The following is a 15,545-nucleotide window of genomic DNA, read 5'->3' as shown; positions in this document are numbered from 1 at the left end:
CAGAGGGCCCACACGGTGTGCCCCCATGCGGCACAACATCACTTCACAATAAATGTGTGGGCAGGTACGGTCGGTGACTGCTTAGTCGGCCCATACCTGTTACCATCCCGCACAAACTCCGCTAAATATCGGATCTTTCTTGAACAAGTTCTACCAGGGTTACTTGATGATGTTACTTGATGATGTTCCAGCGAATGTGAAATGCAACATTTCGTTTCAACATGACGGGGCGCCTGCCCATTATGGAAGGTGTGTTCGTGACCATTTGAACAGGCGTTTTGGGTGTCGATGGATTGGCCGTGGTGGACCCGTTGCCTGGCCCCCATGCTCACCTGATTTATCAAGCCTTGATTTCTTTCTGTGGGGGGGGGCCCTCAAATCTATCGTGTATGAATCGCCTGTGAAGGCGGAAATGGATCTCGTGGCGAGACTCGTCTGCGCTGCTGCTACTGTCAAAGAAACTCCAGGTGTGTGTTCGACCGTGTCCGCCAATCCATGCTGCGTTGGTGTCACACATGCATCGCGTCTCATGGTGGAACCTTTGCACATCTGTTGTAACATCATGAAATGCATCCATCTCGTACTCCATTGTTAATATTATGTCAAATAAATGTTTTCCACTAATTACTGTCTTGTGTTATTTCTGCTTCTTGTACCTCTGCTACTACTTTCCCGTGATGTTTCCGGTTATGGGTTTCTATGTGATTCACATTCCTTTAGATGTTATCTACCTCCCCTAAACGTTTGTACCAATATTTTTGAGACACCCTGTATAATCACAAGAAATTATTCATATATACTTTTTGTACTCATTTTACTTTGTGAGCAATCAACAGCTTGGATGCTGATTGGTGGCTAGTGAGACTAAAATCCTGGACCCGATGATATACTTCTATCCAAGGGCGCCTCCGTAGCCACGTGGGCAGGAGTGGCAGTGCGTAGCACACACTTCTTGATTAGACCAGGGTTCGAGCCCGTGACCACCAAATACGGAGGATGCGGAAAAGTCAGGGATTGACCACCCCATATCCCCGGAGCAATATGGCTTTAGTTGCTAATGCTCCTAAAAACCAAATAACAACAACAACAACTTCTATCCAAGAGACATGAAGAAGAATAATGTGCAATCCAAATAAAATACATATGTGATAAGGAGTATAAGAGAGAGATAGAATGTTGACCTAAGTCTTAAGATAAAATACAGTACAGTAGGAATATATATATATATATATATGTATGTAAGTACAAGATATATATTGTCATTAGTGTAGAGGTTGCTCATTATCTATATTTTGGAAAGGGGTTAATTGAGATGGTATTAAGAAGAATGTTTATGTATAATCACAAGAAATTATACTTATATACATTATGTACTCATGTTACTCCTTTGTGAAAAATCAGCGGTTTGGATATTGATGGGTGACAAGTGAGACAAAATCCTGGACCTGAGGATTGATCCAAGTGACATGAAGAAAATGATGTGATTGATTTATTAATTAGTCTAATCAATATTGCACACATTATATAATTATTTGCTTGATATAGATCAACTGAATTATGATCACTGCCATCAATTACCTATATTTGTAAATAATGTTAATAAACAAATTTGTATATAGTTCATATGAGTTGTGTCAGTCCTTTTAAACACTGAGCCAATAGTCTGTGAGAGGAATACATTATTACAGAAACTCCCCAGGGCCTTGAATCTTCTGGGAGTTAACAAGTCAGGTGCTATGTGGGAGGGATTAAAGGGGGGCATAGTAGAGTTTAGTGAAGAATTAATTAAATAAGACTATAAAGTGAAGGAGTAGGAAAAGATATAAATAAAGGAATTGAATAAAAAAAAAAAAAATAAAAAAAAAAAAAAATATATATATATATATATATATAATAAAGACAAGTAAAATAACAAAAATCCCCCCCCCCCCCACACTAACTTATGTATTGTGACCTTAGCACATTCCATATAGTTGCTTATGGCATTACTTTCTCCAGTAATTTTCCACATAGATATTAGGTTAGTTTTACACTTGCCTTTTTCTGCTAATCAATCAGATGATCCACGAAATACTTTATTGTCTTGCAATTTTTATTAAAATCTAGGAGAAAAAATAAGCCAAATATTACAAAAAGTTGTATGGATATGGCATTAGCATTAGCAGTGTCAAATGATGCAAGAAAGCAAGATTATATGGAGTCAGGAAAAAAAAAAAAACACCACCTCCATTTCACCTATTCATTCTCTCCAATAGTTTGTCTAGTTCTTCCTTGAATTTATTTAAAGTATCAACTTCCACAACAACAGATGGAAGTGTGTTCCAGCAATCAACCACATGTTGGCTAAAGGCAAATTTCTGCTCAATTTATTCTACAACCATCCTTTCTCAATTTGCATTTGTGCCCCCTTGGTTATTTGGTTTTTTTTTTTTTTTTTAGGAGCATTAGCAACTAAGGCCATATTGCTCCGGGAAGATGCGGTGGTCATTTCCTGACCTTTCCGCATCCTCCGTATTTGGTGGTCACGGGCTCGAACCCCGGTCTAATCAAGAAGCGTGTGCTACGCACTGCTGCTCCTGCCCATCTGGCTACGGAGGCACTTTTGTGCCCTCTTGTGTGTAGTCTAAGCACTAAAAGAAGCTACTAAAAGTTTCATACCTATTAAGAAATATTGTTCAAGGTTTAGGCCTAAATGGTTATCAAATGAACTAATGAGACTCGTGACAGAGAAAAAAAATGAATGGGTTGCATATAAATTGTCAAGCGACTCAGAAGCCTATGGCAGATATAAGCTAGTCTGTAATCAGGTTACAACGGAGGTTAGGCAGGCGAAGGCAGATTACGAGAAATCTTTGGTAAAGGATGCTAAGAAAAACAGCAAGGATTTCTTTACTTATATAAACTTTAAAAGGAAGGGGATGAATCTGATTGGTCCACTTGATATCAATGGTTCGAATGTTGATGATCCTGCTCAGATAGCAAACAAACTGAACGAGTATTTTGCCTCTACATTCACACCTGAGGAGTTATTAAGGTTTGAAAATGGCAGAAGGTTATCAAATTGTAGCAGGATGCTTAATGATTTTGTAATAACTGAGAGCAAAGTGGAGGAGAAAAGGCACCTGGGGTGGATGGGATCTATCCACTTATATTAAAGGAGGTGGCAAAGCAACTAAGCAAACCCTTAGCCATAATTATGAGAGCATCCTTGGACTCAGGGGAGGTCTCCACGGACTGGAGATGTGCAAATGTATCCCCAATTCACAAAGGGGATCGAAGGGCGACACGAGTAATTATAGACCAGTTAGTTTTACTTCTGTTCCGGGTAAAATAATGGAGTCGCTGGTTAAAGATGCATTGCAGGATCATCTAGACAAGACCGAAGCAATAATTCAGACACAGCATGGGTTTGTTAAGGGAAAGTCTTGTCTGACAAATTTGATAGGATATTATGATGTGGTTACAAAGGAACTGGATGCAAAAAATAATTTTTATATCATATATTTGGATTTCAGGAAAGCTTTTGACACTGTTGTGCATGGAAGACTATTGTACAAATTGGAGCAGAATGGTATTAAGGGTAAGTTGCTACAATGGATAAAAGGATGGTTAAGTGCGAGAAGATAGAGGGTGGTAATCAATGGGTGCTGCTCTTCGTGGACTAATGTTATTAGTGGAGTCCCACAGGGTTCGGTGTTGGGTCCACTGTTGTTTTGTATATTTATCAATGATATTGATGAATGTATATCAGGCTTAGTGTTGAAGTTTGCAGATGATACAAAGGTTGGCAGGGTTGGTAATGATAATAATGGCAGTGTGCTACTGCAACAGGATCTAGAAAATTTGGGCAGATGGGCTAAGAAGTGGCAACTGAAGTTTAACCTTGACAAATGCAAAGTACAGTCAGTCCTCGTATAACACGTGTTTACACTACATGAATTCGATCATACACGATTTATAAATAGGGGAACGATATCTTATATAACACGAACCGAATTCGCTTATGCACGATTCGCCTTTGTGTTTACAAGAAATGGCAGTCGAACGCGGAATCACCCAAACTGAACGCAACACAATAGGAATGAAGAGAACATTCTGAAAGTGTATTTGTTTTTTTTTATATCAGTGAAGGGGAAACACATTTCACCATAACAACATAAAAACCAACACAATTCCAGCTATCGGTATAATCGCAAATGCAATTAGATCGAATTTACTACCAATTTATAACAGATTCCACTCGCAGAAACGCAACTGGAAATTGTTTTTATTGTTTTATGGTAGTAACCTCTAGAAATGTGCTTTAGTAAAATGTGAGGTGTTAATAGTGTATCTCTGCCTTTACGGTGTTGTTTATTCAATTGCTACACGCGCAGCTTTGTTTATGTGTATCAAGCGTGCCTCCTCGTTTTGTAATTGTGCTTTAATCCCTAAAAATGAGTAAAATACTTAAAAGGTGTAAAAAGGAAGCGTCCTGGTGAAGACACTACAGATTCAGGGAGAGAAAGAAAAGCAATATTGATAAACAGAGGCGGACTGGGTCAAAAATTCTTACCTGGGAAAATTTGTAGTAACCTCATACTATGATTTATGCCCAAAATCACACCGGCCTCCGGCCCACCGGGGTTTCCCCAGTAAGGCTTAAGGCTGTCCGCCTCTGTCGATAGAGAAAAAATATGAAATTGTAAAACGCTTTGAGCGAAATGAAAGACCATGTGATATTGCACATGCTACAGACCTAAATGAGGCAACGCCGAGAATTACAAAGAATGCAGAGAAAATAAAAACAACTTTCATAGCAGGAACAACTCAAAGTGTAATTAAAATCCAAAAATCCATTAGATTAAGACACAAATAATCGGAAGAGATGGAATGGCTGTCATCTGTTTGCATAGAAAATCAAGCGAAAAACGAGTCTGCTTACGATAGAAGCAAAAGCAGTAGCAATATTTTATTACGTAATAGTCGTAATAAAATACTTAAGTAATTAAAATGCTTACGTATTTTATTACGATTATTTATTGTGTTTGGTTACAAATGTTTTAATGTTTTGGTTACAAATGTGTGTTCAATCTTGGGTGGCCGGCACCTTGGCACGATAGGGCCTGTTGTTTATATTGCACAAGGGTTTATAGGAACACAACTATCTTGCTATACGAGGACTGACTGTACTGCATATGGGTAGAAGTAATCCCAGAGAAACGTACCAACTGTGTGGTACTACAGTTAAGGCAGTAGAAAATGAAAAAGACCTGCAGTCAGATATGAAGTTTTCTGAGCAATGCAGACAGGCTGCCATGGCAGGTCATGGGGTTTTGTCAGTGATATATAGGAATTTTGCTAGCAGGGAAAGGAGGTGATTGTCCCTCTGTATAAGGCAATGGTCAGGCTACGCCTTGAGTACTGCGTACAGGTCTGGAGGCCTCATTTTAGGAAGGATGTAGATTTGCTTGAGCATGTGCAGAGAAGGGCAACAAGATTGGTGAGGGGGAGTGAAGGGATCCTCTTACCAAGAGAGGCTTAAGTTCTGCAAATTGCAGTGGCTGGAGACTAGGCACCTGTGCGGTGATCTGATTGAGGTGTATAAGGCCTTGAATGGGTTGAGCACGCTGAATTCTGTTGGGATCCTTCCACTTGTTCAGATTACAAACCTAAGGGGGCATAAATTCAAATTAAGAAAAGACAGATGCAAAATAGATGTGCGGAAATTTGTCTTTAGCCAGCGGGTGGTTAATTGCTGGAACAAACTTCCATCTGTCATTGTGGAAGTTGATAAGTTAAATAAATTTAAGGAGGAACTGGACAGGCATTTGGAGGGAAGGGTGTAATTTTTTTTTTTTTTGCATCAAATGTCACTACTATTCCTACTACTACCTCTCGTGGGTGACCTAGTCTTACTAAAATATCTTACTAAAATCCAAATAAACTATGTTGATATTATCCCCTATATACAGCTCATGAGTCGGCATTATGATATCAGTTTCCAGATCCCATGAACATGCTCTGGCAGCCTGTCTGCACTGCTCAAAACACTTCATTATCTGATATCTGCAAATTTCACAATTTCATCAATCCACCTCATCTTTGGCCTTTTTCTTGAGTGTTTGGAGTCAAGCAATATCTATTCCAAAAACTCACAAGTAATAGTGTCAAAATAGTAACCAGATTAACTATTTTAACCAGTTTAGTTAAAAATGATTATCCCTTAAAACCATGTGGTGTGTCCTCCTACAGAATACCATTTCTATCTAACGTCACTGGATTACACTCTTTACCGTGAAAATCAAAATGCTGAGTTAAAGCATAGGTGCAAGAGTGATTGGCATCAGTAGAAGCATATGATGCAAGAAAGAAAGCTTATACAACATCAGCCAAAAAAACAAAAAACAAAAACTCTTCCATTTGCTCCAAAAGTATCTCCAGTTCTTCCATGAATTTATTTATGCTATCAACTTTCACAACAGCAAATGGAAGTTTGTTACAGCAATGAACCACCCACCGGCTAAAGGCAAATTTTCACACATCTATTCTTCAACTATCTTTCCTCAATTTGAATTTATGCCCCTGGGGTGTGTAATCTTAGCAAGAGGAAGAATCCCATGAGCATTGAGCCTTTTCAAACATTCAAGGCCTTATACACCTTAATCAGATCACCTTGCAGGTGCCTGGTCTCCATTTGCTGCAGTTTAGTAAGGGCAACCCTTTATTCCCCTCACCAACCTTGTTGCCCTTCTTTGTACTCATTCCAACAGCTCTGCATCCTTCCTAAAATGAGGAAGGATGCAGATTCCAGATCTGTACACAGTACTCAAGGTGTGGCCTGACCATTGCCTTATACAAGAGGATAATCACCTCCTTATCCCTGCTAGCAAAATTTCTGTATATCAGTGTCCAGATCCCATGATATTCTCTGGCAGCCTGTCTGCAAAAAAACCTTCATTATCTGACTGCACAATTACCTCCAGGTATTTTTCATTCAACCTGAGTGAGTACAGCACAGTTGTTACTCTGGTGTTACTGCTACCCACAGTATAAATGCAGTACTTTGCATTTGTCAATGTTAAACTTCAGTTGCCACCTCTCACCCCATCTACCCAACTTTTCTAGATCCTGTGCAGTAGCTTATTGTCATTAACAACCCTACCAACCTTTGTATCATCTGCAATTTTGGACATTAAGCCTAATATACCTTCATCAATATCATTGATAAATATACAAAACAACAGTGGGCCCAACACTGAACTCTGGGGAACTCCATTAATAACATTAGTCCACAAAGAGTGGTTTCCATTGATTACCACTCACTTTCTTTTCCCCCTCAACTATCCCTTTATCCATAGCAGCACTTGCCTTTAATGCCAGACTGCTTCAATTTGTACAGCAGTCTTCCATGTGTAACCACATCAGTTGCTTTCCTGAAATCCAAGTATAGTCAGTTCTGCCATAATGCGCATTTTTGCAATGCAAATTTGCTCCAACATGACTGATATATTAGGGAACAATGCGAGTATTATGCGATTTTCACAATTGGCTCATGTGCAATTTCATCTGCAAGGAATACCAGGTGAATGCAAAACCTGGCACCCAGCTGAACGTACCAAGGTGCTCAGCAGTACATACAAGTTTACGAAGCTTAAAAAATGTCAAACGTCAAATGTGTGAGAGCTATATTTCCCATTTACTGTAGTTGTATTGGCTAGAGACATTTGCTGTTGTCATTTGCTGTATTCACAAGATAACACGTGATATTGTAGGCCGACTCATGTTTTCAGGAGTTGATATTTTTCTATTCGAACAGAAATTTTGTGAGGTGTGATAGTGTGAGCAGAGGAGCACATTTTGGAGGTCACTACCATAAAACAATAAAAAAAAAATTGCAGTTCGCAGTTTATTGGGTTTTTCAGTTAGTGCAATCTAATTATAAACTTAGTAAACTCGATTTTACTGCATTTTCAATAATACCGATAACTGGAATTCTGTGGGTATTTATGTTATTATGGTGAAATTTGTTTCCACTTCCATGAAATCTTCAATCATATAAAAACCTAAATAAATTTTCAGAATCTTCTGTTCATTTCTACTTTTTAAGCTTCATAAACTTGTCTCACTTGTGGAATTTGTGCTCGTCATTATTGATTGCTTATCTTTTTTTACTGTTTTAAATTTTACAATACAAAAAAAAAAAAAAAAAGAAAATGTCAATGAACAGAAATATCAATCAAACTTCATATCTTGACATGGTAAAGTGTTATATTTACTGTAATACTTATTCATTTATTAGAAATTTAAGATGTTTAAACAATTAATTTTAAACATTAGCAATTTTATTCGGTTTATAACTTTTTTTTTAGTGTTTTACTTACCAGACTGAACATTTTTTTTTTTTTTTTTGAGTGCTCTGCCCCATCCCTATTTTTCACATAAGCCATGTTGTTTTTAATACGTGAAATTTCATAACGCAGAAATTTTTAGGAACACATGTACCACATTATAGCAGAACTGACTGTATATATCAAAATTATTTTTTGCATCCAGTCCTTTGTGATCACATTATAGTATACAGTCAAATTGGTCAGACAAAACTTTCCCTTAATAAACCCATGCTGTGTCTGAACTATAACTGCAATCTTGTCTAGATGATTGCAGTGGTTTTCTTAACCGGTGACTCCATTATTTTCACCAGAACAGAAGCTAAACTAACAGGTCTGCAATTACTCATGTCACCTTTTGTGAATTGGAGATATATTTGCACATCTCCGGTCCATGGGCACCTCATCTGAATCCAAGGATGCTCTCATAATTATGGCTAAGGGCTTACTGCCTCCATTTAACTGGATACATCCCATCTATCCTAGGTGTACCTTTCTTATGTTGAACTTCAACAATTTCTTCTCACTTTGCTCTGTTATTACAAAATCATTTAGCTCCCTGTTAGAGTTTGATAAAGTTCTGGCCTCTATGTCTCTACAGAATTCTTCACGTGTGAATGTGAATGCAAAATACTCATTCAGTTTGTCAGCTGCCTGAGCAGGATCATCAACAGTTGAACCATCGATATCAAGTGGACCAATGTGATTCATACGCTTTCTTCTAGAGTTTACATAAGTAAAGAAGTCTGCTGTTTTTCTTAGTAACCTTAGTCAAAGATTTCTCATAATCTGCCTTTGCTTGCATAACTTCCTTTGTGACTTGATTACAGACTAAGTTGTATCTACCATAGACTTCTGTGTCGCCTGATAATTTATATGCATCTCATGCATTTTGCTTCTCTGCAACAAGTCTCATTAGTTCATATATATACATCTCACCCTGGGGGCTCACATCTGGTGAGTATGGGCTTGGCAAACCCAGGGTCCTGAGCTGGATATCATCATTCTTCTCTTTCTTGGTGATGCCTTTCTACTTCTTTTTCTCTCTCAGAGTGACTTGGGAATTTTTTTTTGGCTGGTTCAGCATGAGCCTCAGGCTTCCTTGCACCATATGGCTAATAATAATAATAATATGATGACATACATTTAGGCCTAAACCTTGAACAGTATTTCTTAGTTGGTATGAAAAGCCTAATAGCTTCCACTATTAATTCCTTGAATGCATTTAGAATTTAGAATTTGCTGTTGTTAACACCATCAGTTGGTCCCACTGTATAGAATTTAAAAACTGTCTGAGGCCATTGGAGTCACCTTTATGAAAGCTTTTGCTTTCATAAAGGTGACTCCAATAGCTCCTTTCCCTTTTCCCCATTTTTAAGTAAATCCCACGTCAGTATACTGTGATGACTGCTACCAAGTGGTTCCTTTATCTGCAGATTCTTAATGCATGAATAATCTTGCAGGTGCCTTGTTTGGAGACGAGGCACCTGCATGGCGATCTGAATCAGGTGTATAAGGCCTTGAATGGTTTGAGCAAGTTCAATGCTAATGGGATTCTTCCTCTTGCTCAGATTCTGCACCTGAGGGGGCATAAATTCAAATTGAGGAAAGACGGTTGTAGAAAGATGTGCGGAAATTTGCCTTTAGCCAGCAGGTGGTTAATTGCTGGAACAAGCTTCCATCTGTTGTTGTGGAAGTTGATAGCTTAAATAAATTCAAGACTGAACTAGACAAACTTTTGGAGTGAGTAGATGGTGAAATGGGAAGTTTTTTTCTTTTTTGGCTTATGCTAATATAAGCTTGCTTTCTTGCATCAAATGCTTAATTCTGATGCTAAGCCATGCTGATAATCAGATCAAGAGTATTACTTCCTCTGGTTATCTCTCAAACATGCTGCTGTAGAAAACAACCATCCAATAAATCCGCAAAAGTCTTACTAGTTTACGAGTGACTAACCCACAAAGTCCAGTCAATATCTTCGAAGCTAAAATCCCCCATTATAAGATGTTCTGATTTACTGCTCCATGCTATTTCTGTGCATAGTTATTTGTTGTATTCAGAGTCATTAGGCCTATAACACACTCCTATTCTCATTTTTTGCCTTCCCAGTGCTTATATCACAATGACTCAACTTCTCATGGTCCACCAAAGTCAACTGGATGCACTGCCTTAGATTTTATGTTTCTTAACTAACAGTATAATCCCTCCTCCCTTCCTGTACTGTCTATCCTTTCAGTACACATTGTACTCCCCAAATTCAATTTTGCATTCCTCTTTATATCTGTCACCACATCGCTGATATCCCAACAATATCCACCTTTGATGTCTTGACCAGCACTTCAAATTCATCAAATTTATTTACTGTATTCCTGGCTTTGGTTGTTCATGCAAGTATACATGCACCTGTTCTTTCTCTTAGTTACCATAATATAGCCCATGTATTTACTTGTTCCATGATGACTCCCAGCAGTTCTTGAAATCTCCAGCATCATGCTTTCCAGAATGTTGTTCATTTCAATAGAAGCAGTGCAAAAATCACTTTCACCTCTGCCTGTGGTTACTGTTAATCTATTAGTCTGTGAATCCTTCAGGCTAGCAGTTTTCTGACCTACCTAATACTGCCACAATAGAAGTTGATAGCTTAAATAGATTCAAGGCAGAACTTGACAAACATGGAGCGAGTGGATGGGTGAAATAAGGGTTTTTTTTGACTGATGCTATATAAACTTGCTTTCTTGCATCATGTGCCTTTGTTAATGCTAATTTTTACTTTCCAGATGTTGACTGGAACTTGTCGGTTGATCACTCTCACACTAGCAGGACTTTTGTGGATTTATTGGATGACTGTTTTCTACAGCAACGTGTTCGAGAGGCAACCAATGGGAGTAATACGCTTGATCTGATTATCAGCAGTGATTATTCATGCATTAAGAATTTGCACATAAAGGAACCACTGGGTGACAGTGATCACAATGTACTGGTGTGGGAATTCGCTTCTTGATTAGACCGGGGTTCGAGCGTGTCACCACCAAATACGGAGGATGCGGAAAGGTCAGGGAATGACTACCGCATATCCCGGAGCAATATGGCCTTAGTTGCTAATGCTCCTAAAAACCAAAATAACAACAACAACAACAGATGTGGGAATTACTTAAAGATGTAACTACCATCAAGACTAAAGGGAAGGGCTTTTGCTTTTGTAAAAGTGATTACAAGGGTCAAGGTCTCAGACAATTGTTAAATTCTGTACAGTGGGTTCAACTGATAATGTTACCAACGTTGAATTTTAAATGGGAAGCCTTCAGGGACTTAATTTTGGTGGCTACTAGGCTTTTCATTCCAGCTAAGAGATACTGTTCAAGGTTTACGCCTAAATGGATGTCAGATGAATTAATGAGGCTCGTGGCAGAGAAGAAAAATGTATGGGATGCATATAAAGTATCAGGTGACACAGAAGCCTATGGCAGATATAAATTAGTCTGTAATCAAGTCTCAAAGGCGAAGGCAAATTACCAGAAATCTTTGGCAAAGGATGCAAAGAAAAACAGCAAACAGTTCTTTGCTTATGTTAATTCTAGAAGGAAAGGGATGAATCAGATTGGACCACTTAACATAGGTGGGTTGACTATTGAGGATCATGCTCAGGTAGCTGATAAACTGAATGAGTATTTTGCATCTACATTCACACATGAGGAGTTATTCAATGAGGGAGAGTGCCAGAAATTTATCAAACTCTAACAGGGAGCTAAATGATTTTGTAATAACTGAGAGCAAAGTGGAGGAGAAATTGTTAAAGTTAAACATAAAAAAGGCATCTGGGGTGGACGGGATCTATCCAGTTATATTAAAGGAAGCAGCAAAGGAAGTAAGCAGACCCTTAGCCATAATTTTGAGAGCTTCCTTGGACTCAGGGAAGGTCTCCATTAACTGGAGGTGTGCAAATGTATCACCAATTCACAAAGGGGGATTCAAAAATTAACCCCAGGGGTTCACAGCTGGTGAGTATGGGCTTGGCACACCCAGGGTCCTGAGTTGGATATCATCATTCTTCTTTTTCTTGGTGATTCCTTTCTACTTTTGACTCTCTCTCTCACTCTCACTCACTGTAACTTGGGAATTTTTTTTGTCTGACGCAACCTAAGCCTCAAGCTTCCTTGCACTATATAGCTAATAATAATAATACTCTTGCACCTTTTTCATTAAATGTATCCCATACTTGTAGAAGCAGTCTCTCCGGTGCCTCCATAGCCAGGTGGGAAGGAGCAGCAGTGCGTAGCACACACTTCTTGATTAGACCGGGGTTTGAGCCCACCACCACCAAATATGGAGGATGCAGAAAGGTCAGGGAATGACCACCGCATATCTCGGAGCAATATGGCCTTAGTTGCTAATGCTCCTAAAAACAAAATAACTAACAACAAGCAGTCTCTCCTGTTAATAAGCGCAGATCATGCGGAGAAAAATTTTACCACAAGTGCCTTGCACAATTCTATCCATGGCTTAATTGATTGACAAGGCTCTCATCATATACTCCCTCCTATCATGCCTGAGCAGAATTGTAGACACTTTCAAATTTAGGCCTAACTAGGAAATTTTTTTCAACGTTGATCTGTACTTGTTAAGTAAGTCCACAGATCTCCTACTCTTAATGTCATTAGTGTTACCGTGTACAGTGATATCACCTTTTGCGCCCTTAAAAGATATCTGCAACGTCAACAACTTTTGTTCCTGGCAGACATACCCTGGTCCTATTCCACCTATCCTTTTTGCACAATATATTTCTCATTTCCTTGACAGTAGAGCCACCGACAATAACTAGCTCCTGTGGGAACAGCACATTCTGGTCTGGAGATTGTCACTGTGTTACGTGATGCACAAAAGTGAGCTCTGGCATTGAGTTGGACAGCTGAGAGTGTGATTGGCTCCCATTTTAATTCCTTCAAGGGCATCTACTTACTCTTCAAAGTCTCATAAACACCCATCAGAAAGCTGAGTTGGTGCCTAATTTCTTCACACTCTCTGCACCTAGCAAACACAAAGACATCCTCCTTGGCTAGATCATGTCCTGTTCCCGAAAGATCTGCAAACATTTCACAAGTTGCACATTTTTTAGGCTGTGATGCTTTGGAGAATCGTCCTCCCCCTTCAGTTCTCCCTCAAGCGACAGCACTCCTGCTACTTTGTACCCATTGCTCGGCTGCTCTAGTCTGGGGCATGAATTCCTTTTAAATATAATTTAATTGATTAGCAATGAAAATTAATAAGATTAATAAATTGAATTTATTAATTGACAATGCTACACTAAGCTAATAAATTGCTAAATGCAGTGATACGTATTATGCTATCTAGTTTTACGTTATACTTTACGCTATCTAGTTTTACGTTATACCTTATGCTATCTAGTTTTACGTTATACCTTACGCTATCTAGTTTTACGTTATACCTTACACTATCAAGTTTTACGTTATACCTTACGCTATCAAGTTTTATGTTATACCTTATGCTATCAAGTTCGAGATATACGTTACACTATAGTGTAATGATCCCAATGTTAAATTAGTTATATTTAGCTAAACACAAAAAGATATATGCCTAACAAGTGATTAGAACCTTCTAGCTACTTATTTATCACAATTAAAACCCTACTATTCCTCTGCACTACTGGTTACATGCTATGATATTCATGCCAAAACACAATACAATAGCGGTAAGAGTAGTGAGTCATAACTACTCATCAACTATAATAGTATCACAGAAAAGATTAGGACGTCAATTTAATATGTTAATTAATCAAGAAGACAGTAAAAATTTCCAAAGAACTTATCCGTTTGCAGGAGTTAAAAATTCTGTGTCTGGCACTTATAATCTTGTTCCAGGACCCTTTTTCTGATGCAAAATATCTTCAATTCATCAGGAACCTCAACTGATCTATCTAAGACTTTCCCACATACGTTATACACAGGTCCAGTCTTATTAATTTTCTTATTTGTATTCACATAGTAGGGCCTCCTTAGCTGAGTGGGCAAGAGCAAGAATGCAATAGCACACACTATTTGAGTAGACCGGGGTTCAAGCCCCAGACTGCTGAATACGGTCGATCTGCCAATCTGCCCTGGACCAGCATGACAGATTACGGTCCATTTCTCTCAACATTAATCATTGAGGAGGCAAAATAAGTTTGTGCTTTCATTCAAGAAGGCACAGCACGCTTTCAGCATTTTGTAACTTTTGTTATAATTATATAAGTGATAATCACTGAAATAAAACTGAAATAAAAATATGCTATGGAATGCATCACTTTTGAATCATCCTATAATATTAGGCTGAATATTTTTAAAGCCATTAGGATGTAAAAATATATTGGTACCTTGCATGAGCTACAGCCTTTCTTTTTTTTTAATAAAACAATCTATTTAGGGTGGATATTTCTAGCCAGATGAAAACAAAAAGTAGAGAAGAGTGCAGGATACATTATTTGAATCATTATGTATGCAATCCAAGGTCACCTTTTCCAAGTGAGTGTAATGTTTTAGAGTTATTATGATAAATTACTTCTGTATTGTGCAGCTAATGTTATTATTCATCTAATTTTAGCCCATTCTTTTTACATAAAATATATGATTACATAATTTTATTTGACAGTTATTTATATAAAAAGAATTAAAACCAAACTAGAAAGAAAGCTGAATGTAGTGTTTAAACTCACATTTTACTTAAATAGGAAAAATCATATGCACAAAAGGAAGAAATTGTGTTAAAAATGTAAATTTTATTACCATATAGTCTGCAAATATCAGCCTTCCTGACTTAAACAAAAGTTTTAAATTTTAAATAAATAAGTGTCAATCTGTACATTGTATATGGACACTATTACAAATAACTAAAAACTTTCTATTATTGTCACATATATAATTTTTTACATGTACTTCGTATGCTTCAGATTTGTTCTTCCTTATAATTTCATTTCTACTAGCTATAAATATTTTATTCATGTAAATTGCTGTCAGGTGTTCTTCATTACTAATGAAAACTATTTGTGATCTCATTTGAATATATGTTTAATTAAACATGTTCAGGGTTATTAGTATTAGAGTGGCCAAGTGATGCAATGAAGCAGACTTTTTCTGTAATATGCCAAAAAAACTTTTTCAATCTCTTCCAATATGATACCAGAGA

The 15,545-nt window shown here is 37.8% G+C and overlaps 1 protein-coding gene across 5 annotated transcripts in view; it reads left to right on the top strand.

Moving 5' to 3' along the window:
- The window catches only part of Ada2a (Transcriptional adapter 2A), a 121,114-nt gene that overhangs the window by 22,336 nt on the left and 83,233 nt on the right, over positions 1–15,545 (top strand). For all 5 annotated transcript variants that reach the window (XM_090382116.1, XM_090382115.1, XM_090382114.1 and 2 more), the window contains one exon: positions 14,787–14,884. In XM_090382116.1, coding sequence (XP_090238242.1) covers positions 14,787–14,884 — 98 coding nt within the window. The remainder of the gene's footprint in view (positions 1–14,786; positions 14,885–15,545) is intronic.

Source organism: Mastigoproctus giganteus, chromosome 9 (assembly GCF_048544385.1).
Source record: "Mastigoproctus giganteus isolate SK-2022 chromosome 9, ASM4854438v1, whole genome shotgun sequence".
NCBI classification, from domain to species: Eukaryota; Metazoa; Arthropoda; class Arachnida; order Uropygi; family Thelyphonidae; genus Mastigoproctus; species Mastigoproctus giganteus.
The sequence above is the reverse complement of the archived record's forward strand: the minus strand, read 5'-3'. Positions and strand labels throughout refer to the sequence as shown.